The sequence below is a fragment of the Siphateles boraxobius genome, unplaced genomic scaffold (genome assembly GCF_051911475.1).
Source record: "Siphateles boraxobius isolate OS27281-9 unplaced genomic scaffold, OSU_SipBor_1 77, whole genome shotgun sequence".
Lineage (NCBI taxonomy): Eukaryota > Metazoa > Chordata > Actinopteri > Cypriniformes > Leuciscidae > Siphateles > Siphateles boraxobius.
The window spans coordinates 8,922,242-8,947,702 of record NW_027509205.1 but is presented as its reverse complement, the minus strand read 5'-3'; the positions used below and the strand labels follow the sequence as shown (position 1 = coordinate 8,947,702).

Genomic DNA, 25,461 nt, shown 5'->3' with positions numbered 1-25,461 from the left:
AGGAAGTTGTACGTCCTCCTTTTGACCACTAGGGGCACCAGACTCCACCACACATTTTAGGAAGATATGCGTCACATATTCTGTAATAAATATACTACCAAAAAAACGTACTTAAAAAGCTTTTTATTGAATTGAGTTTTATTGAGTGATGGCGATTGCTTAGAAAGGAGATTATGAAAACACATTTATGGCTTTTGCAGGACAGAGTGAAAACAAAAATCAGATAGCACCTTATATAAACATTTTACAGATATATTAACAACTTCATCATAAATTCTTTTGTAAACATACCAAACTAATATAAAATATTCCTGACAATTACAACAAAGTAAATAACAAAGGTTATAACGGCAGGCAAATTAGAGAACTACGATAGTAACACAAACTACTTATCAAAAAACAAAACAAGAATTTTAAGTAACATGCGTATAAGATTGAGGATGACTACAAAATTAATTTATCTCTACAAAAATTTTACACAGGCCTGGAAAGACTGTCGAATGACAAAGTATATAGGCTTGGGAATGTTTTCAATTAGTCTTTTGTTGTGGTCGCTTCGTTAAGAAACAGCTATTGAGGTCAGCACAGATTGGAAAGGATTCGGATTGTACTACTTATCTACTAACCTTTTTTGAGCAACCACTTGAAAATGGAAAGTTTTTTTGCCTGTAATCCATTACACAGGACTAGCCACAGTTAAATGCATGCAATGCACCTTAACTTGAATTGCACCAAAATGCTTGATGCTGAAGAAATATGATGGGTTTGTGGGGGAGAAAAAAAAAAAATCACACACGACCATTTCCCAAAGAAAACCCCTTTTGCTGAGTAATCAACATGAAACCTGGCTCACAGGAGGGTAATTTCTAACAGCTGTGGAAAAAGATGCGCAAGGCAGAGTCAGCATTACTACGTCAACATAAAGAGTAAAGAAATCATCAGCCACCTTTTCAATTCGCAAGGAATGATTTGATGATTTTTCTCTCATGTCCAGTCAGCCTGAGCCAAACTTCTTCTTGGGTTTAAGTTTAAGCTTTGTTAAAGTTCACTGATTGTACGCAGGTTAATCCAACAATACACAGGTCAGAATTAAGTCATGAGTCACAAGTTTCTTTAAATCATTGCAAAACACAAGTAACATACACAAAAAAACAAAACAAGTCATGGCTGGGTCAGGAGAACAAACTATGCTATAGACGCACAGCGAGACACGTACACAAAGTCAGGCACAGTACACGTTTGAACAGAACGTAAAAGGAGTAACCAATAAAAGGTGGTCTTGTCTTCCCACACTACTCAAAGAAAATAAATAAATAAACGCAAATAATAATTCACTGTGGAACACTGTAGCTCTGTCTTATATGAATCGCACTTGCTGTATTTTGCTGCTACGAGGTTTTATTTTTTTTAAACACAATGAATCAAAAGTCTACGGCTGATGCAAGTTTTACACAGATGCATGTTTTTTTTTTCATGAAATATGCATATTAAATTAATTGAAAATCACATATATTAACATTCACTTTCCAATAACTTTACACAAATGTTACCAAAGAGAGTGTGCACTGATGTTGCATGAGAACCAGAACATTCTGTGAGATTAAAAACTGGAAGACTGTCGCGATGAGCTTGGATTCGTCCTTGAAATGTAATTTAACAATAATATGAGCTGAGCGTCACTACTTTTGCTACCACTTGAAACAGAGAACACAAATGAGATGATAGAGTTTGTATAATGGGCTAAAATATCACAAAACACATTGTAAAAGTCCTTCTTTCCAACCATCAGGATAGAAATGTGGGTTTTTCGTGTATGGAGGGAAACATGTGGCATGAGCTTTTCTCTGTCAAAAAAAATGGGTTTTCCCGTAAATATCCTCCTTCGAAAAATATTTGAAGCGTCACGAGAATCGGGGTACAAAAAGGTTGGTACCTGGTTATCATTCAGTCCCTCTGAAACCACTTCAGCCTTGACTACCACACGAGGACAGGCTGTCATAGAGGGAATCGCTCAGGGACTCGGGGGTCTCGAGGACCTGGGGATGGCTTGGAGACAGGCCGTCATCAGGTCTCTCTCTCACCAACTCCAAACCAGTGTCCCTCACCATCTCCGGGTTTGCAGGAATACGGCTTTTGCCTCTACGTGGCTGCCCGGGTTGAGGAAGACTTCTCAGGTCTCCTTCACGGCTGGCTACGGAATCACTTGCCTTGTTGCGCTGCAGGAAAAAAAGGCCCAAAAATGCAAAGTGAGTAACAATGAGTACATGACAGAAAAGTAATTTCATAATTTCATTAATCAAAAAATACTCTTAAAATTCTGGTTGATATTTATTTTTATGGTTTGGCAGACAACCAATAAAAGGACTATTCAATTTCGGACTATTCCATTTATTCAAACGGAGTCAATTTAGGCCCAAAAACATTATAATGTACAGTATGAAAAATGGATATATTAATTTTGAGATTTGCTAGATTGTTATTATATAATTAGGATTTTTACAGATTAACTTGGCAAAGGCAATCTGAATGTAAGAAAGCAAATACACCACTGAACTTTACTATGTATACTAAAAGAAATGCACTACTAAGTAAGCAAGATGTTTTGATGGCAATTAAGATGGGTTTTTTTTTAAAGAAATTAATACTTTTATTCAGTAAGGATGCACTAAATTGGTCAAACGTGACATTAAAGACATTTATAATGTTTCAAAAAATTATTTTGAACTTTAGAATCCAAAGAATTCTGAAAAACTGGATCACAGTTTTCACAAAAATATTAAGCAGCACAACTGTTTTCATCATGATAATAAGAAATGTTTCTTGAGCAACAAATCAGCATATTATACCGATTTCTGAAGGACCATGTGACACTGAACACTGGAGTAATGATGCTGAAAATTCAGCTTTGCCATCACAGAAACAAATTATGTTATGAAAAATTATATTTTAAATTGTAGTAATACTTCACAATATTAATGTTTTTCTATATTTTTAATCAAATAAATGCAGCCTAGGAGAGCATAACTTCTTCCAAAAACATTGTTAAAAAAATGACAGATCCCAAACTTTTGAAAACTTTTAATAAAACAGGGAATTGGATTGCATTGTTGTACTGTAATTGTCTTGTTGGGTGAAACTAGGATCTAAAGTGATGCTCACCCTCTTAAATGAACTCTTATGACTCACTGGCTCCACTCCGTCACCAACGCCAAGATAAACCTCAGATGGCTCTGCAGATGCTTTGAGGTTTGGGAAAGTCCAATTCTTTGTGGGTCCCAATTTCATAGGTGCTCCACAGATATCAGTGCCTGAAAAGATCAATTCAAAGCTGAGAAATGGAAGGGAAAAACACCCCCTGGAACTCCTTCCAATTAATTAATGTATGATCATTCTTTATTGAAAACTCCCATAAATGACAGCTAAAGTATTATATACCTTCATGAACAATGTTTGCAATCTGGCTGGATGGAATCTTGTTCTCCAAATTGCTGGTGTGATGGTCAATATCCTGACCCCCGATAAAATCCTCTTCTAAACATGACAACTCTCTCTCCAAAGTCCAGGCCTTATGAGGCATTTTCATCCCCGAGCCATGTTTTCCCTGGAGATGAGAAGGGTCACACTCCCCATGGGCCTTCCCTTTGGGAATGCTTTTGCAACCAGCATTTGCACTATAGTCAGGAAGAGGGAAGGTGCCAATGCCACTGTCAAGGGTGTGTGTAGAGATTCCAGATCCTTAAAAAAAAAAAAGTATATTGAATATGATATAAATAATATATTAATATATACATATAAATAAATGTATGATTATTATATACATGAATATTATTCATGCATGTATGATTATTATATACATGAATATTATTTATGCATGTAGGTAGGTAGGTAGGAATGATTGTGCTTAGTGTATAGTAGCACTGCATGACAAAGGATCACACTCTAAACATCCAAATAATGCTTGCCACACATCTGTTGCTGTGTGACTCATCTATGGGAGTCACAGAAATTCAGACGCACCTAGATTATTTATCATCAGTGACAGGTTAAAACCCATTTTTGTTGCTACATGCAAACCAATCAAAATTCCTGCCTCTGGAAACATTGAAAGCCATGATGTCATGCATTGTAATCATGCCTTACCTGCAAAATGTTCATGATGAATCGTCTCAGCCAGGTTCTCATCTGATGTGACATCTTTACTCAGTAACGCAGAAACCTGTGAAAAAAAGAATAGTCAAATTAACATTAAAGTACTTTTAAAACAACAATGTACATTATATTCATGAATTTCACTTTTTACCTTTTCCATGTCATCACTGCTTCTTGTCTGACTAGCAATGCCGGCGCTCTGGTGACTGAATACAGGTCTGGATTTACAGTCAAACGAGAGGCGTCGATGTGCCATACTGATGCCACTAGTGTCCTTTCCATCAACCCTTATAGAAGAATCGGAATTAAATCGATGTGAAAATACTACTCATTGTTTGTCTACAGTATATTTACATTTCAGTCTGTTCCTCAGAAAAAGCTTAAGGTTATAGAATACCTGGAATACAGGATGTACTACTTTTATGATAATCGTGTATTTGCATTCTGGAGCTTTCATATGTTTCGATTGAATGCAAGTACATTTTTAAATTTGGGTTGAACTATCTCTCTGATTTGTTAAGCCATATGCAGAAGCCTAGCCAATATGACAGCTGACTCAAAAGTCATTTTCAAATGTCTCAAAACACATTTTCTCACCTTACTCATTCATCAGTTATTTCAATTAACCATTATCATCTGAAAACCTGCACTACAACTATGCACTTAAAGGTTAAGTTCACATGGAATTTATGTTGTCTTTGACTTGTGGGCTGCTTTTATGATTCATGCATGAAAAGAAAATGTCTTAGAATAAAAACACTGAAAATATTATATATAATAATAAACTTAATTTATATATTATACATTTATTTGCATTGTACCAAACCAAATGGGCCTTGGCAATTTTTTTTTTTTTGTGTGGAATTTCCTGCTTGAAATGCCATGCCTTCTTTAAAATAAATTTCAAAATAAAACCAGTTACTGTGTATGTTGTTTTGTACTTACCGGTTTAGCAGTTGCTGCATGAAGTTGTCAGATGGCACTCCTCTGTACATCACAGACAGCTGGCCTTGGGCTTGGTCCATCACCACCTCACAGGAATGTCCCTTTCCTTGTCGGTCCAAGGCCACTCCATTCACATAAGCCCGTTCTTCTTCAAGAGCTTTATGCAAGCCCTCTGCCTTCTCAATCAGCATAGAAATGTTTAGGCTCTCACTCTCTGGTTTCTTCGCAGCCCCCTTGGAATCCTTGCCCACTGAGGATATATTGAGTTTCCATTCTCTCTTATCATCTTTCACTTTCGACGTTTCTGGTTTACGGTTAAGAGCTGGCAACTTGCTTTTTCTCAGACCAAACCAGTTGGCAATTCCATTGGAAGCTTTTTGCTTGACCTCAACCATTTGCCCTTTATCTTGCTCTTGCAGTTTCAGCATATTTTCCTCAATGCCCTTCATGACCTTCTGCTCGATAGAAGACTGTGGGCTGGGGGCAGAGTGCCTCTTTTCTTCAGCGGGCTCTACCGGCCTTGGTGGAGGAGGAGGAAGACTCTCTCCATAGGAAGAATTCTTCTTCTTATTGGCCCTGAGATGGCTTCTGTCCTCAGATTTGGACATATATCTCTGAAACTCTTGAGTAGGCTTCCCATCTCGGTTCATAGAGGGTGGCACAGTTTTAGTTGGTGATTTGAGTGGGATTTTATTGGGGCTGCCACTCTGGGGACCAGTGACATTTTTTGCATTATACAAAAGGCTATGGGGTGTTGTATTCTTAGCATAGCTGCGCAAACCCTGCGCAGCCTCTAGGTTAGTAGATGGTGGATGCATCTTAGATTTTGGGCTTTCTTGCTTGGCTAAGAATGTTCTAGAGGATTCGTGTTCAAGTTTGGAGACTAATGTGCTAGACGGAAGAGACCTGACAGCTTGCTCCACATGCTGAAAGGCTCCTTGTTGTTTGGAAACAGCACCATCAAGATGACCTGAATGGTATGATTTATCCTCAATGGAATCTGTATTTTTAGGAAGTCTATATTCTCCTGATTTACAATCAGAGTTTCTGTCAGCAGTTTTGCTTTTATCGGTTGTTCGTGTTGGTATGCTTGCAGCAGCCTGAATTTCTTTCTTCTCTGCAAGAGGAGGACAAGCTGTGTACTCCTCCGGATTCCTCAACTTGCCAAGTGCAGCCAGTCGTTCTTTAAAAGAATGACTTGACTCACCTGAATGTCTACCAATCCCTGATTTCTTAGGAACAGGCGGTGGATCATTCCTTTTAAAAGGTGATTCGGAGCTCTGTGAATCATTATCGACCATTTCGCTTTTCTCTTGGCTCCTGGACCTCGTGCTAATCCCACTTTGAGCCTTCTGGGATGATGACTGACTAGGCAGACTGCGATGATTGACTTGCTTATGCCACACCGGGCTGTCCGAGCTGTCCTCTTGCTCTGAAGAATCAGACTCTCCTGAGATGTCCTTCTGCTTGAAACTCGTTGGTCTCTCTATACCAAACTTTGTCTGCTTTCCTTTCGCACCTTCATTAACTGGGCTGGAATTTTGAAGAGATGAGCTCACTTCTCCAAGCAAATGGGATACATCAGTGCCACACGTTTTGGAGATATCCGAGACGTTTTCGTAGAGTGGAATTTTCTGGGGGGTCTTTTGAACATGAGAACTTTGTGCAGGCTTAGCTACTCGACTTGTTTTAGGGATACCACAGCCAAGTTCTTTTGGCAATGGTGCAGGAACATCATCAGGTTGGGGTGGAGAAGTTGGAGCAGAGTGGGACTCCGATTTAGAAGGGGGCAGTTGTCTTTGCCTTTCTGTTGTGGTGGCTTTTCGTGTGGCTACGGGCGAATTGTGCACCTCATAGTTGTTGCTCCGGCAAGGAATCTTTGAGCTACGAGTCAACTGAGGACTGAGACGAGGTGGAGTAGGTACTGCAGTACGTTCTCCAAGAGTGGGAATTTTAAGGAACTTGAGCAGTTTGGAGGGCGAGGCCTTGACCTCTCTAAGGCAGGAAACTTGATTCTGGCTGACCGCAACTTTCGATCTAATGGACTGAGGGTCAGATGGGATGTCTTTCACTGGGACAGAGATATCATCCAGTACTTTTGAGGCAGTATGATTCTCATTGGGAGAAAATAACAGACCTTTGTGGACTGGTTCAATGCTGTCCATCTCACAGTGTGTATTTTGTAAATTGTCTTTGAGTCCAAGAGTAGGCAGCTTTGAGGTGGCTATGCTGGCTCGACAGACACAGTCACTGTCTTCTTTCGTTGCAAACTCTTCTTTCTCAAGTCTTTGTGGCGCTACAGCGTTTAAGTGCTTCAAGTCAGAGTCCAGCAGTACCACATCAATTGTGCTATCATCACAAATCGTCTCATTGCAGGTGCTGCTGCTTGACCTGTTGGATTGAGATTCGAGCAGAAAGTCAGATAACCTATTCTTGTCTCTTGTTTCTACAGATACATGACCTAAGACTCCTCTGGGCTGATCTCTTTCTGAAATGGTTAATCTCGAGTATGATTCAGAGGCTTCTAATGGGTGGAGATCATTCGGTGGGTTAAGACCTTGCTCTGCTGAAAGAATGGACATATCTCCAGATGCCCTATTTACAAACAGTTCACTTGTACCTGTGGCAGGTTTCACATGACTCTGCATTTCCATGTTCTCTTGGAAATCGGCACGAGCCAAATTGAGGTTATCGATGGTAATGGGGGCTGAAGTGCAACAATTGTGGCTACTCTTGGCTAAGCTGACTGAATCTTTATTGGACAGCATCAAGCATGTGCTACAACTACCACACTTTACATTACTGTGCTCTCCTCCATTCAAATGCTGATGTGTGCAAACATCTGGACAGGAATGGGAACAATGTGCTTTGGGTGCATTGCACCTGGATGAATTGTCTCTGCAGGCTAATACAGCCTCCTTAGAGGCAAGAGCCTGGCTGTAGTCACAGATCGAGGGAATTCCAGAGGAACGATGGTACCGAAGCGGATCCGTTTCTTCAAGCTTGCGGAGGACCTCCAAAATGTGTGCTTTCTTCTTCAAAAATGGAGACATGGCCTCCATGGACGTGGATGAGCCTTGGGTCTCAGGTATGCAATTTTGTGCACATTCGCTGTTGCCCTGTGGAACCAAATTATAAGGATGAGGAAAAGATGTCATAAAAGACAGATTCAACAAAGACTTTGTGTACGGCTTCTACCTTGGCCTGTGTGGTCCTCTGAGCCTCAACCACTTTGTTAGATTCACTGTGCTGCAGCTCGCCGATGTGCTCCAGACAGGGTCCTGGTTGCTTTGATAAGACACATCAGGTAAGCTTTAAGCTTCTTATTATATGAATCAATTACTGGATTATGCAAAAAATTTATCAAAAGTATGCACAGCAAGGATATTTTGCCTGTTTACACACAAAATCCTTGAAGTCACAAGAAAATAAAATGCTGCCCAAGCAGACCAGGAAAATTAAACAGGAAGAGGTTAATTGAGCCATTTTCTTCATTTTGCAAACAAACCTAATAGGACATCCCTGTGGAGTTTGAAGAATGTTTTGTGAAAAACATCCACTTTAAACTAAAATAGGTCTTGCACTATGCATTTTTCTATCATACTTTGAAGGATTTAATCATTTACCTGCGTATGTACACATGCTTGACTGTGCAATTTCTCTTGCAGGAGCTCACACAGTGTTCTGTTCTGCCTCTCCAAATCAAACACACGCATTTTCAGCTTAATGCATTCCTCTCGGAGATCCTAAAAAAATTATTTACAGCATTAAAAAAAAAAAATATATATATATATATTTAAAAAAATATATACCACTTATAAAATATACAATAGGTATATTTAAAAATCATTATCAAAAATGTAAATTAAATTAATAATAAAAATAAAAATAAATATAAATATAAATAAATCTTTAGACTTTGCAGTTCAACTAAAGTTTTTATAAATATGTTCCTGGCTGATGCAAAGCCATAAAGTTTTTACCTTTTGATTGAGTAAAGCTTGGACAACATGGTTGGCCACCTAAAAACAAACACATGAATTAAACATAATACACTTTTTATTTATCATTTGATAAACAGTTTTGACTAATGAAATCATTATCTGACTAAAGGCCCTGATATACTCAAATTATTTATATAGCACTTTATACAATAGATTGTTTAAAGCAAGCAGCTTTACAGAATTAAACATAAAAAACACTTCTTTACAGTACTTCTTTCAATTAGAATTACAATTTCTATTATAAAGCTCTCCAGTGTGTTCATGTTTTTACTCGCGGATGTCTGACCTCGACAGACTGAACAGAAGAAATGAACTGAAGAAGATTTCCACATCAAAGCCGGATACTCAGAGCACACCAACCTATGGCATAATCGTCATGGACCAATGGTAGTACGAAGGTGTTTACCAGCAAGAGTGAAATTTTTCAGAAAATTTTGCAAGCCGTTTTGAACTCCCAAAACGAACACAAAACGAACTTCATTTTGGTCTGATTTTAGAAGAAATGACGCCACACAACTTCGTTCATCTTCGATTTCACTTGAAGTATATAAGGGACTTTATGATTTTATTCATCTAATTGGCTGTCTGCATTAGACAAAACCATTGTGAATCTCCATAGGAAGGCAAATGTATGGCTTGGTAAGAAAAAATATTTATTTCACCTCATCCAAGCATCGCTCATATGCTTCTCTCTGACTCTCGTTTGCTAATGAAAGGGCAGAGTTCTCGGCCTGTACAAAAATAGAACAGTTTAAACAGCAAGTCGAGGAAGAAAAGTAAACAAAACGGTATTTTTGGTTAAAGTATATGGCACTTACTTGAAGTTCTCTCACTCGTTCCAGAAGCTCACTGCTACTCTCTTCCTCTAGATAGGACTCAAGATCACCCTCCTCAGACTCAAAGTCCTCATCTACTCTATTTTGGGCCTCTTCCGACATTTTCTTTACCTTACAAGAAGAAAGAGATAGTATTTTTATATATATATATATATATATATATATATATATATATATATATAGATAGATAGAGAGAGAGAGAGAGAGAGAGAGAGAGAGAGAGAGAGAGAGAGAGAGAGAGAGAGAGAGAGAGAGAGAGAGAGAGAGAGAGAGAGAGAAAATAGCCTTTATTGTGTCATTTTTTATAATTCTCCCCACCCACTACGTAAAGTGCTCTGAGTGAAAGAAAAGCACTATATAAACGTGACAAATTATTATTTCTTATTATAATATTAATAAAAGCTGAAGTGTAAAATGTTTTGATGTCAATATAAGTACATTCTTCTGTCCAAGTGCAGGGAAATGCAGGGACAACTACAAGTAAGTCTAGTCAAAATTGTGGAGCTATCAAAACATTGCTCGGAATGTTTGAGCGGCCTGACATGGCAACTTTTATGGGACTACATGAGTTTGGCATGGGACTGCTTATTTGACCAACCTATGGAAGATGAGGGAAGTGTTTTGCAAAACTTGTTTGAAGACAGGTATTATTTATGTAACCCTTTGATGTGCTAATGAGCAACAAATCACACTCCAGAATTTCAGATTCTTACTTTTTAAGCCCTGTGTTTGCATACAGTAAACAATAGGTTGAACAACCTGTAAACCAGCTTTCCACACATGCTAGTGCACTTTCTGAGTTGTTACAGAACAAACACACTGCCAGTGTATGGAAGACATTTTCTGCCAATTTTAAATAAATCAAAAATGATACAAATGAAAACTAAAACCAGATTAACAATTTCACTATAGAAAACTGTACGCAAAATATGTGACAAAATTGAAACCGTAATTAAATTATTTAATTGAATTTTTCATTTCTACAATGACAATGCATCATCCCTGTCAAATTGAAAAATAAAATGCAATTGGTGATGTGACGTTTCATTTTCACTATAATCCCGAGGCAAGACTGCCAATATTAAAATGAAAAGGCAAACGTGAAAAAGAAACAGCAAATACAGTTTTTTACAAAGCTTTTCATTAATGCTCACGCACTAATAGTGACAATTCAAATTCAAATGTAAAATGTAGTTTTCATTTTATTTCCACTTTTATTTCACAGTTTTCATTTTCAAAGTCAACCTGTATGCAAGTTATATGTTAATGGCTGGGTGGGGCTTATTATGAGAGTATCTAAGAGTGAATGAGTGAGTGCGGAGCCCATAAAAGAGTTAGCTTGACTATCAAGTCTTTGATAGTTGACAGCTGGGAGTGAGTAAGCAGAACTCAGGTCCCTGGCAAATCACATCTTCACTTTAATAGTGTCATCAGAGGGGATTAGACAAAAGAGTACTGAAAACACTAGAGGATTCCAGCCATCACGCCGTTTCATGACCTACTGACTTACTGACTGGGGCACAGAATTGGATCCTCGTGACCTGCATTCGACTTAGATGACAAAAGCGTGTTCAAAGACAAGTTCTAGTGTGTGCTAAAGAATACAAGGACTCAAAAGTCAGAGGTATTCTGAAATTAAAACAATGATAATGATTTAAGTAAATTATTGCAGTGAAACGAATAAGTCAAATCTGATTGGCAAACCAAGAATTTTGCCCCTCACACCAATTTCTCTTTGCATATAAACAACTTTATTTTAATAAATGTAAGGCTGCACTGATATGGTTGATACCGAAAAATATTTTTATTTTGAAGCCTATTAACCAATAGACTATATTGGCCGATATAAAAAATGAATTTACATTTTTTGATATTACCAATTTTACTTATCGGACCTATTCAAATTAACATTTGTGACCCTGGATAATAAAACCAGTCACAAGTAACACGGGTATATTTGTGGCAATAGCCAACAATACATTGTATGGGTCAAAATGACCGATTTTTCTTTTATGCCAAAAATCATTAGGATATTAAGTAAAGATCATGTTCCATGAAGATATTTAGTAAATTTCTACTGTAAATATATTAAAAAAAAAAAAAATTGTGAGTGGATACAGCACAATCGCGAACATAAATGGAAAATCTTAAAGGCGATATTCTCAATGTTTCGATTTTTTTGCACCCTCAGATTCCAGATTTTCAATAATACAATACATCAATGGAGCTTATTTAATCAGCTTTCGTGTGATGTATAAATCTCAATTTCAAGAAATTTACCCATGTGACTGGTTTTGTGGTCCAGGGTCTCATTTATCAGCTGAAACCGATGTGACCAACTGACATATTGTGCATTCTTAATAAAATGTTAACCTTTTGAATTGAAATCAAAATTTGTGAAAATATTCAAAACAAATAAATATTCAAAACACACTCTTTTAAATATTCTTCTCTTGTGTTAAAAAGGCTGATAGCTATCAGTGTTTTGTTGATGTAAACAGGCTTATTGTTTCACTAGATCACAACAGTAGCCTCCAGTCATCTTCATCCACCCATTCCCACCACTGCACTATACCATAAATTTGACCTTCAATATGAACACCGGATGTAGTCAGAGGATGGACTATCATTGCAAAATTGAATCTAAAAATCAATATGTTCATGGGACTCATTCATAATTGATCCTCTAAGTATTCGGTGTGCTCATTTATGTGGCAAGCTTATCTAGACGTCTAACTCTTTGTCGAGTGAATAGCTTAAATGGAAACTCCATATCTGGAAGTAAATGTATACAAAGGCTATGGGGGTCAGAGGGTTGACGGAGTGCAGCGGGTCAGAGAACACTGCTCTGTTTTAACAGTAAAGGATGGCACTACGACAGGCTCCAGGCCACACTATAGAGCTGGCAGTTCCTGTAGTGCCAGGAGGCTCCTTTCACATGACAGATTCTTTTCACAAAGACACAAGGCACAGCCTTCCGATAGAAGATGTATTTGTACTACCATAACTGTGACACATCAACCCATACATAAAGTAAGCATTTACACTTTTCATTCAGAAGACACTTTTATCCAAAATGAAAGTAGATACAAAAGCTGTAAATCGTAGATAAAATATGGAATTTAATTCATTTACAAATCCATAAATCTTACAAACTAAATGTCTTAAAGAATATTTTACTGCAAATGTACCAGATGTTTGATAAATAAATAATATAAAAATATATATATTAATATTTAAAATATAATTAATATATAAATATTATATATTAAAAATAAAATAACTCACCAAGAAAGGAATATAGTAAAATCCAAAGCCTTGGGCAAAAAGCCTTAATGAAATTTAATATCTTAAAATAGCAAGTTAATATGATAGCCCTCTGAAGAATGAATATAGCTAGCGGAGTAGAACTAACCGGTATTCCAGGTTAACACTCTTGTCTTCTCTGAAAAGTAAAACTTAAATAAAACAGCCCTCTGAATTTCACTGTGTCACGCTCACGTTCTCATGCATGCCTGTCCTGTGATAAAGATCATCTTGAGATACAAGGAAGTTAAATTTACATATGCATAAGTGGTGACATTTTGGTTTCACAACATTTGCAATACAGGATTAGCAAGAACTGTGTCATGTCTCTGCTCCATTTTTACCCCATGTTGTTAATGCTTGACCGCTTTCCAATTGCTGGTGGCCAGGGCAGGGCAAAATCTCAAGAGATCACCGGAAACCTCAACCATCTTTCTTTTCATCTATGAATCACTCACAAGCAATGAAAAATGTATAGGTGAGTAAGCTGACTCTATTTTGGGGTCTTTATGATAATATTGTCAGTGGATAGAGGAGTGTCAGTCAAGAAAGACAAAGAGAGACAACACTCAAAATACCTCAAGAGATGTATAGACTAACTAAAACTAACATTACCTACTAAATATGGATAATTATGGTCGAATAAATACATTTTCAAATACATGGCAATTGATATTATAATTAATATAATAATTATTTTAATATTATTCTGCATTCATCTTCAACTTCAGGTCTAAATTTAACTAATTCATCTAAATTCATGAGTCTAATTTTCAATTTCAGCATTAACACAACTGGTTTAACCACACCGCTGAGTTGGCTTTCAATTACCTTAATGGTGTCCCCAAGACCAGGAAATGGGGGGGCGGGGGGGGAACAAAAAACATCTTTTGTGAACAAAAGATCAGATTTAAAATCCTGACTAACATTTTGCAGTGATGCTCTTGTATTATTGTCGAACTGCGGCTCTGTCGAGAACAGACGTCCTGAGGGCTATTGGCCTCACCTGCAGCACAATCATTTCTAAATCACACAAGTACTGTGTTCAGTGCAACAGGGCTAATCCTCTGTGCTCTTGTAAGGATATAAGCAGATTAGCATCAGTTTGCATCTGGCCCTAAACTTAAGGTTCCTGCACACACACCGTCATATCGCTCTGTGCTGGACACATGCCACAGCCTACCCAGATCTGTACTGGGATCTTTTGTTGATTAAATAGATGAAATGCAAATTGTGTCTTTATTTACTCCCCCTCATGTTGTTCCAAACCTGTTATTTGTTTCTTCAAAAACAAAACGGGAGATTTTTTGAAGAATATCTTTACCACACTTAAATATAATGAAAGTAAATGGGGACTAGGTCTGTCAAGCTCCAAAATTACACCATAATAAACACGGTTCATATATGACTTGTGTGCTATACTCCAAGTCTTCAAAAGCTATACAACACATTTGTGTAACAAAAAGACTGAAAACCCCATATTTACTGATAATCATTCCCTCTGGAGAAAAAAAAAAATTCACTGAATCATTAAGTTGAACTTGAGAACAGGATTAGTCTGAATTTTGATCAACTGATTTATTTAAAAGATCCAATAAAAAAATGGACATCACTATAGTACATGAATCAAATGATACTTTTATGGTGCCTTTTGCAACATTGACAGTTATTAAACTGAATTGAAACAACATTGAATTTAAATTTAGATTGAGATTTAAATGTGACTTTTGTTGTTGTTCTGGAGCTTGACTGCATTATATTGACAGCTGGAATATGCTTCATAATTTCACCTTTCTTTGTTCCACAAAATAAAAAGAAAGTCATACTTGTTGGGAACAACATGAGGATGAATAACATTTTTGGGTGAATAGGGGCATTGAAAAATCCATATTCACCAACCACTATTTGGAATACCAGGGGTGGACGCATCCGCCATAATATCTAGGACAGTTTTAGCCCTACTGTATATACCACAGTATAGTGGAGTCGGTTTTAGCGACAAGCAAAAACAGAGGCAAACAAGCACCCATGCCAACAAGATTCTTGGCAGTGCTCAAGCACAATGCAAGCCCCTTAATCCACTGATATGCTGTATAGTAAACATAGCAATAAAGAACTGTGGCAAACCCAAAACAGGGCCCCAAACTCATTTGTCTGTAAAGCAGTACATTTATTGAGGCTAAGCTTCTGAGAGACTACTGTTAATGTTGGTAGGACTTATATTCTCCAATACTTCTGAGTCACTGGCTTGGTATGATGCCCAGAGGAGAGAAGTCTACTGAATGTGACTAAGACTAGAAATCAAAGCTCCACTCAGAGACGAAACCCCAACAAAGCCTGGCGGAGTCAGACACCAGAGGCCACTGTCTGTTTTGCTGGATATATCAAACACAAGAGAGCCACTCTTATCTGACAATATGAAGGACACAGCTTGTCGAAAGGTTGGCAAACTTGATCAAATGATCTAGAGGAGAATGTCTACACAATTATAAAGTAAGACGAGGGAGTTTTAGATTGAACAAATGCACAAGGGCATCAAGACTAAGAGAAAATCACAACCACATACCTTTTAGTACATGTTATTTATATAGTTTATCAATTACAAAATACAATGTTAAAACATTTTAATCTGGTAATTAATAGAATAAATAGATTCAGCAAATTCTAATTCTCCAAAGAAATTTAGTACAAGCCTATTTAACTTAGTTCTTTGTGTCGGTGTGCAAAACCCCCCATATTTCTTTCACCAGCTTCAGTTCAGCAATAAGCCATGAATGGATGAATGACTGCCATGGATCTGCTTCTTGTCATTTTGCATATCTGGGGGGGGTCGTACAGTTACGAATGATATCTCGAATAATGCAAATTAGGATTTAAAAGAGTGTTGATAAAAAGGGAAAGTAGATGTTGGGGGAGGACCTGCATGGCTCAGAAGGGTGGAATAAAGCCAGTGTGAAGGCAATCAAACAGAAGTAGGGCTCTCTGGGATTCCAAAATGTGCTGGGAGCTCCGCCTCCATCCCCCACACTCGAGGAGTTATTAAGAAACAGCCAATCGGCATCCGAAGAGACGGTCTCTGATTATTCACACCCTGCACAATGGGCACAGAGCCCTCAGACACCTTCATAACCCAATTATTGATCTGTTCACATGATTTACGAGCTGATAAAATGATCAATCACACCAGGAGAAGAAATAGACAGTCTGCACACGCATTGAATAGAGGCATAATGAATAAAGGCATTCTGTGGAAAAGCAAACAAACATATAGACCATTCCATCAAGTCCCTAAGGGCATTATTTTTTCTCTTTGATGTAAATTATTCCCGGGGATAAAGAGTCTCTGAAGTATGGTGAGACAGCTTCTATTCCTGAATGTGGCATTAAATAAATAAAATCTTTAATAATGCAGGTTTATGCAGCTGAGGTAAAGATTTCCATTGCAATTTTCTGTGTGCTTTAAAGATTATTTGGTCCACTTGCTCTGGCTGTCACATCGGTGACAGCAAAGGCCCCCCATATGTTTATGGACTGTCTAGTCCTCCATTTTGCTCCAAACATGAAAGGTAAGGCATGTTACTCTGTAGCTCTCAGCAAAGTTACCATGCAGCCATCTGCAGACTCATGCACTATTGTTGTTCCTTTGCGGCAGTGCACCTATCTACACAAAGTGCGTTGTCTCCATCTGCACAGCCTTGACTGCAGCGTGAGCAACCTAAACACACTTAAATGAAGACTAAGCAAAAGCTTCAGCTTGTTCAAGGACTACTTTGATTCGCAGACTAACTGTAAATTAACTCCAACCTAATTCTCAATTACTTACAGTTGGCTTGGAGTTAAATAAGATGATCACTCACACCCAAACAATGAGTCCTTCAGACATCACACTGAAGGATGTAGCCACGTTGTCCCTGAACCAATGCAAACAGACTTATTAACATTTTAGCATGCAAATGCTTCTCTAACATAGATGGCGATGAAATAGACTTTTTGATAGTCCTTTTAAAAATGGCACCAGCTGTTTTTCATGACAAGGAAAACTTGTATGGGTCATTTCAGCACGCTACACCGGCTAAAGCAAACCGTTTTGATTGATTAGCATACGAAAATGATGATCAATGCCATGGTGACCGACCTACAGCTTTCAAAAACGTTAATGCAGCAAGGTAATATTGAAAAAAATATATCATATAGACTGCTCCAGAACTGTTTGCCAAGGGATAAATGCAGTTGTTCCACGCTAAGCCAAATCTGATATCTAACGGTTCACGAAACACACTCCTGACAAAGTGACTGCTAACACAAGTCACTGAAATACAGCGAGAAACGTATAGACAGGATTCGACTGTGGGTAAAATGAAGTGTTGCAAACAGCTATGCATAAAATTACCTTTAATTCCAGTCAGAGCATCCCAGACGTTTCAGTGCAGCCAATACAAGGCAAATGTGAGACACGGGAGCAGGATCCGCAAACGCCACAAAGAAACCCTTTAGCAATATTTTAGCGTTACTCCGAGGAAATCCTACTCACGTTACTCTGGTAGTACAGTGCCTGTCCTTAGGCAAGTGCGAGGAAACTGTATCTGCTGTCTGCAGTGGACTCCATGTCCTCCCATTGTTCAAGGGAGTGTGAGGCAGGCATCCTACCCCAATAGACCCAGCCTACTACAACAGCTGTGGGCCAGCCCCCCATCTCTCCTCTGAGTGTCTCTCCCTCCTCCAACGGCTGCAGCTAAACATTAACCCTACAACTGCTGGAGAGGCCATAAAAATAGAGGGGGTTATATTTCAAAAAGCCACCCCGAACAAAGATGAAGACAAGGACGGATATCCGAACAGGCGCAGGAAAAAAAATGGAGTTACCCAGGCAACTCGGCCCCTTGTCAAGGAGCAGGAGCTTCTTTTCTAAGAGGATTGAGACTGCTTTATCTGACTTGCACTGATTGGATTGCAACTGCAGATACTGTGGAAGTCAATGTAGAGCTGCATGACCAAAACCTGACCTGGATAAATAACACTGTGGGCAAGTGACTAAAATAAAAAAAACTATGGGTAATTAAAAATGAGCTGTGAAAAGAAAAAAATTATCTCATTTCCTTTAAAAGCACCACTATTTGAGCTAAATGCATTCAGACTGGTGCCTTTGACCATTTTTTTGAGTGTTCGAACTTGAACGAAAGGATGCAGCATTAAAAAAAAAAAAGAGTCCAACTTTTAAAAAACAATGTTCATTTTCATTCAGGGGGCCGTTCTTCGTACCTCGCTTGAAGGGATAGTTCACCCAAAAATGAAAATTCTGTCATAATTTACTCACCCTCAGGTTGTTCCAAACCTGTATACATTTCTTTGAGCTGTTGAACACAAAGGAAGAAATTGAGGAATGTGGTGAAACTGAACAGTTCTGGGGCACGATTGAATGGCCTGGTTACAAACTTTCCTTAAAATATATTTCATTTTTGTTCACCAGAACAAAGAAATTTATAAAAGTTTTGGAACAACTTGTGGGTGAGTAAATGATCACAGAATTTTCATTTTCAGGTGAACTATCCTTTAATACATCCGAGATGATTTGACAGATGCCAGATATTCTAATCGTGATAAGTGATCTCTGGCTTTACATTTTTTTCAGAGTCAAAAGTAGCCTATTGTAATTAGCCTATTGTAATACGCGAACATCAGCGGACTGAATTGATGAATATTATATCACACAAACAGTCAAAGCGGAATGCAGAGAAGAGAACTATACTTTTGGCTTAAGGTAACCCCCAGACTAGTTGATTTTGAAAATATGTAATTTCGCGTATACCTAATATAAAGCTATATACATTACCAGTGATGGTAAAACTAAGTGTATTTACATGCACTTTCAAAAGTTTCATTTCAGTCAAAGCAATAATTAATTGTCATAATTGTCATGTAAATACTTTAGTATGACTGAAATTTACCAACTTGTGAAGTTTGTTTGTTTTAAACGACATGCCAGCTTCTGTGGCTATTTTCATGGAGAGAAAATTTATGGTAAAACTATATCAGGTTTTTACAATCTATTTTTGCTAAAAACTCTAAAACTGCATTTGGTTTAACCTTGTTAAAAATTTCTTCAAGAGAGTTAACGGAGTAAAAAAGATTTCTCACAGGGTTAAAATCAGCACAATCTAATAAAACATGCTTCAGGGATAAAGGGTTTTGAAAATGAACTAAGTGTCCTATATAATGTGAATGTAGCTCGATTACACATTGTGTCATGTATACTTCGACAGACAGACTCTACTTCGCTCTAACTAGATTATAACTGCACATGTATACATGTTTACTGGTAACCTGAGAGGAGATGTTGATACTGTCATAATTCTACCCTAATAAAAAACAATCCCTTTGCTAGGACAACAAAATACTTGCAGGCAGTAAAACCTTATCTAAATATCTCAATGTTATGGCTACATGGCTGGTCTCCGAGGCCAAAGGGCTGAAAAAGCACATCCCTGACTGTGAATGAACCTCAGATCATGCCCTTGCCAGATACTAATTCATATGTGCATGTCTGTAGGAGGAATTCCACCTCAGCTAGTGTTAGGGTCTTAACATGAGTCGACCAAATTGGATGAAATGACCCAAATGCAAAGGGGTCACATGTTGTCTTGGAGTCAACAGTCAAGGGGTGAGAGCTTTCTAGACAAAGGTCCATTGTGATCCTTTAAACTCCACTTTCACGTCTCTAAACACCCAAGAGGGATAGACTTACGGCATTACATACAATGATCCAGATCCATAATGAGGTGCATTGTGACGTGATGGTCTTAAATGTCAGGAATACAGATCAGAGTCTTATTGGGAGGTCGTCTTGGCTTTCCAGTGCGTTACCAATTGACTACTCAGCAATGACATGCAAAGTGGAGCACACTTGAAAGCGTCTGTAAGCCTCAGGTGCCAAGTGACATTAACATGCTTGTAACAGTTCTGCTCAACTACATCTCTTTAAACACAGCTGGACATTTGGCCTAATTAGACAATCTCAAAGGAAGTATTGTAGGCAATTACATTTCAAGACTGTTGATTGAGCCTGACTGGGCAATATCTGACTCACAAACTGAAAAAAGTTACATAACTACAACAACATAGTGATTTGATAGAGCTGGTAAGGGAATCTTGGATTCTGTGTGGGAGAAAATATAAAAGATAGGGATGCATTTTATATTAGACCACGATGGATGGATGGATGGATGGATGGATGGATGGATGGATGGATGGATGGATGGATGGATGGATGGATGGATGGATGGATGGATGGATGGATGGATGGATGGATGGATGGATGGATGGATGGATGGATGGATGGATGGATGGATGGATGGATGGATGGATGGATGGATGGATGGATGGATGGATGGATGGAAATAATCCATATTTAATTATGTAAAAAAATTAAACTATTTAATTTACACTTTTTTATTTACAAAATTACACTATTTATTTTAAAATATCAATCAATACAATCATTAAAAAAATGTTGTCAATGTCAAATCAATTTGATGCTTACATTTAGGCATCACAACAGTAATTTGACATCTGCTGATTTTAATGATTGATTTTTAGTGTGTTTTTCTGTTCTTTTAGATGCCATATAATATAATACATAATAATAATAATAATAACAACAACAAAAATAATAATATTTAATGACTGCCACATGAAAATTTAGCGTATTGATATCGGCTTGAATTTTAATACTGCCGCATCCCTAATAAAAGAATCCTCGCAACACATTTGCCAGTGTTTGGTCCAACTCCATTTGCCAGCAGTTGGTCAATGACAAAGCATTTGGGTGACTCAGGATTAAAGGAATAAATCAGGCTCATGGCAAAAAAGCCCCCATTGAGAGTGAGACAGCTTAATGGGCGGTAATGTGCTGAACTCCATGTGAGGTGGAGGGGCTGATCCACCTTTTCGAAATGTGACACTAGTCTAGGGTGGAGAGGGAGGGGCAGTACGCCACTGTGCTAAACTGACCGCTCCTTCTGCCCCGTGGGGAACGCGTCTTCTGTATTACAGCAACAATTATGTACTGGTAAACACTGACAATTGAGCTGAGCACCATCATTTTTCCGATAAACAATAACTTAATCACACTTATCTAAAAGTATTCATCCTCCTAGATGGAAAGCACATCAATTCAAGAATCTGTGTGATCACTAAATTCCAAATATACCACACATGTACGAACTGTACAAACATGCTGAGACAAAACAACCCTCCTGACAAAGCAAATTTGACTTAGAGGTCACAAACCCACGAGTAAACGCTACATCTGCTGGACAAGGACATCTGGTAAAGCCAAAGCGGTATAATCTTGTAGTCATGGTTACCACCTTGACTAAATGTCACACCAGTTACTGTATTGGCTACGCTCACACAAAAAAAAAAGAGGGAGGGGAAAATGGGCTCGGGTTCCATTGATAAACAAAGAAGAAAAAAAGCCATCAATATAACAAACCTGGAAAAATGTTCTTCCATTGTAAAATAAACAGCTCGGCATAATAAAACAGTGTGCTATGCGCTTGGTTTGCAGGCTGGCATGTGAGTTGTGCTGGCCGAGCCGGTGTCCCCGTGCCGGCACTGCAGTAAAGTGCAGTGAAGCCTGGCTTTCAGCAGTTTGCAGAGACAGTGAACATGGACACAGCTACTAAACATCTGGACACCAGGCGTCGTGGCTCAAAGCGAATGCCCTCCGGCACCTTCCAGCTGGGCCGCTGCAGCCATGCCGGCTCCCTACCTTTCCTCTTTTGTTCTGCTGCATGTGGCCACAGTCCACTTAGAAACGCAAGAATCCATATTTAAGCCGTATTAATGTATTCTGTGTACTTCCGTCCTGCCTTTAATCCTCTGCGCTACATAAATATGTGAATTCTGTCAGCCAAAAAAGGTTGCGAGGTTAACGGACCGCTCTTACGGGCCAGATTGATAATGTGGGTGTTTTAAAAGAAATGACCCTGTCGCAGGGCAGGATGCATATTTAACATAAACATAACATACATCAGCTTTGGTAAGCCTCCCGGGGGAATAGTTGGTGTAATTAACGGGTTAAAGGTCGCAGGATCCTAAACCACCGACGCTTTCATTTCGAGAGAAAAAAAGAAGGGAAATGAAAGCACGTGAGGCCATTTTTCCCGGCTTTCAAACTGGGTGGTGGTGTGGCTTTTCAAAGGGGGTCCCTGACTGTAGTCTCTTTGTGCCAGAGAAAAGGGACCCCTGCCATATCAAATGTATAGTGCTGTACAAGTGCCCCACTCTACACCACTGACGAGGAGGTTTGTTTGACTCTCATTGCTGCCCAACCAAATCATAGACATTTATCCCCTCTCTCCCCAAACAGGATGTGCCATTGACCTGGTTTGCCTGAATTGATTAAGGCCACATTCCAAAGCATATTTCCGCGGAGTAAAACTATGAATTGAATGTTTGTTGCAGCTGAAGACTGGCACACTGTGAGAAACCAAAGCAAATGTTTGCTTCGTTTTTTTTCTGCAGTGTGAATGTAAAGCAAAATAAATCCATATATTTTTGCAATGGTGCGTTGCTTTCAGTAGGTCACTGCTGATTGGTTCTCTAAGCGCCACTGTTCAACGCAAAAGATACTGTTACTTGCTAAGTAAGTATACAGGAAATAGGAATGTACTCTTGACAAACCCACTGTAATAATATATACCTTAACGTGTATTAGTCAAAGACATAAGTGTGTCCATGATAAAGGGGAGAAAAAGTTAAATACATATTTTTATATGATTTTTCAACTAATGTTTAATGACCGATGTTGTTATTGTTAACTAAAACTATTTTTTTAAATATATTTTTGTTTATTGAAATAAAGCTTAAATAAAATAAAATCTAAATATTAGAGAAAAACTTAAACTTATTTTTTTTTACGAAAATTAAAAAAAATGTTGCCTTGGCAACTAACTGAAATAAAGTTCAAGCTGAAAGAGGCTACTAAAATTAATGAACTGAACAATTAATGGCTAAAAAGCGAAATATATTGAAAAAAATATAAAAAGTATTTATATTCAAATTCAAAATTTTAAGTATATTAATATGCTATATTAGAACATATAAAATGTATACTAGACAAAAATATCATGTGGTGTAACCATGAAGCATAAAAAAATATATATTCACCTTTCACACCTTGAAGAAATGTGAGCATTCATCCTCAAAAGGTTTTTAAACACATTTTCAAGGTTTTTGGAGACATTTTTCAAGGTTTCAAGGATTTAATTTTTACAAATATAATTTATCATTAATTATAATGATTTTTGGGCAGTCACACCACTTGACATTTTACAACCTGAACCTCACCTTGTCATAAAAATTCAAATGATTTGATATTTAATAAATTAACAGATCCAGACAAAAGAAAATGAGCATCATGCCAGTCACCCATTTACATGAAAGTGTAAAATACAGGCAAGGATGTGCAAGAAAGTCTCACTGTGCACCTCAAAAACACAACAAAGTCTGGAGGGGGAGAAATCTGCAAGAGTAATTGCTCTCATCCACATTTCTGCAGTGTTTGTGAAAACAGTAGTAATGTCTTGGGGAGATGGCAGCCCACTCCCCTGCTGTGTATACGGCATATCTTTCCAGCATCCCAGAGTAATTGATGAGTTTTCTACATTTATATGATCCCCCAATCCATAACCATGGTAACTGTTTGCCGGGAGCAGGGTGGGGGAAATGCGCCAGCAGGGAAAACTGATAACAGACATGGTTGTCCGAACTCAGCATGGGTAAAACGAGACCCTGCGTGTCTGGCGGGAGTTTAAACATGTTTTGTGCCAACGCTAGCCAATCAGTGCACTTTTTAGCCTTTTGTGTTGACAAGAAAGATGCTGCTGTAATGATGGCTTCCATTTTCTCACACTAAAACAAGACTACTTGGCCTCAATCAGGCTGCCAGGTTATACGAAGGCTCTCAGAGCCAAACAGCCAGTGCCAAAAGTTCCAATTTCATTCCTCAGCCCTAATGTCTAAGGAGCCATATTTAGATGACCGAACGCAGCACAAGGTTGAAACTGCGGAAGCTAAAAACTCTACAGTTTCACGTTTAAATTTATGGAAGGGTTCACTTCCCTACTTTCTGAGGTGGTTCCTTAATGCAAAACACTACAGACAAAAACACTGTTTTTGCGTGCACTGGTTTTATGGCGTTTCATAACGTGTTGTTTCAGATTAATGGAAATAAAACATCCAAAATACATGTTTTTTTTAAAGGGATAGTTGTGAACATTCTGTCATCACTTACCGTCAAGTTGTACCATACCTGTATGAAATTCTTTCTTCTGCTGAACACAAAAGAAGATATTTAGAAGAATATGGGTAGCCAAACAGTTGATGAGTCTCATTGACTTCCATAGTATGGAAAAAAAAGAATACAATGGAAGTCAATGAGGCCCATCAATTGTTTGGTCACCTATATTCTTCTAAATATCTTCTTTTGTGTTCAGCAGAAGAAAGAAATTCATACAGGTTTGGAACAACTAGAGGGTGAGTATTGCACCACTTTTGCACTTCATCTATTTGTGTAGATTTCAATTACAATAGATATCTTTAAAGGCCGTTTTCTCAAAAAAGTCAGAAATCTCCACTTCAGCAGCACTTACAAACACCATACTTCACACACAGCTTTACTCCTATCTATATTCTGAAGGTTTTAAAGAGGGCTTTGTTTGTATATCCTTTGCCTGATAAAAAAAAAAAGAGTTATCCAAAACCCCATCAGTAAAACCTTTGACTCTAATATGTCAACAAAATGAAAAAGAACTTTGAACCTGGCTTTTACAGATTTTCTGGAAATGTATGCAAATTAGTGCATACTTCATTAGATAATGCCTCAGTTGCATACTTAAACATATCAGAAAACTTGTAATACAAATTTTTTTGCAATTCTTAATGTAATCAACCAACTGGGGAAGCATGGTGACAATTATTTTTTTTGTTTACCCTATTGTCGGGTGTTTTGCCTTAAAGCTCCACCGAATAACAAATTAAGAGACATAAACCTTTTAACAACAAACTTTAAAGCCGGGGGGAGGGAGGTGAAATCTGCAATATATCACTTGTAAATTTTCCCACAGCACCCTGTGTGATTTCATTCTTTTATCAGATGTTTCACAGGGGTTTTGTTTGTATGCGGCTCATGTGGCTCTGCTTTGCGATAGCAGCTGATC

The 25,461-nt window shown here is 38.0% G+C and overlaps 1 protein-coding gene across 8 annotated transcripts in view; it reads right to left on the bottom strand.

Annotated features, from left to right (window-relative positions):
* Positions 1–120: 120 nt before the first annotated feature.
* Positions 121–25,461, bottom strand: part of nckap5l (NCK-associated protein 5-like) — a 28,815-nt gene continuing 3,474 nt past the window's right edge. The window contains exons 1-14 of one of the 8 annotated variants that reach the window (XM_077218178.1): positions 17,631–17,854; positions 9,917–10,045; positions 9,761–9,829; positions 9,078–9,116; positions 8,721–8,840; positions 8,293–8,382; positions 7,978–8,213; positions 5,095–7,485; positions 4,301–4,436; positions 4,141–4,216; positions 3,436–3,735; positions 3,160–3,308; positions 1,934–2,216; positions 121–1,844 (exon numbers count right to left, since the gene is read on the bottom strand). In XM_077218178.1, coding sequence (XP_077074293.1) covers positions 1,965–2,216; positions 3,160–3,308; positions 3,436–3,735; positions 4,141–4,216; positions 4,301–4,436; positions 5,095–7,485; positions 7,978–8,213; positions 8,293–8,382; positions 8,721–8,840; positions 9,078–9,116; positions 9,761–9,829; positions 9,917–10,036 — 3,978 coding nt within the window. In that variant the 5' untranslated portion in view covers positions 10,037–10,045; positions 17,631–17,854 and the 3' untranslated portion in view covers positions 121–1,844; positions 1,934–1,964. Of the gene's footprint in view, positions 2,217–3,159; positions 3,309–3,435; positions 3,736–4,140; positions 4,217–4,300; positions 4,437–5,094; positions 8,214–8,292; positions 8,383–8,720; positions 8,841–9,077; positions 9,117–9,760; positions 9,830–9,916; positions 10,046–17,630; positions 17,872–25,461 lie in introns of those variants that run through there. The other 7 variants (XM_077218177.1, XM_077218174.1, XM_077218176.1 and 4 more) reach the window with 7 other exon arrangements.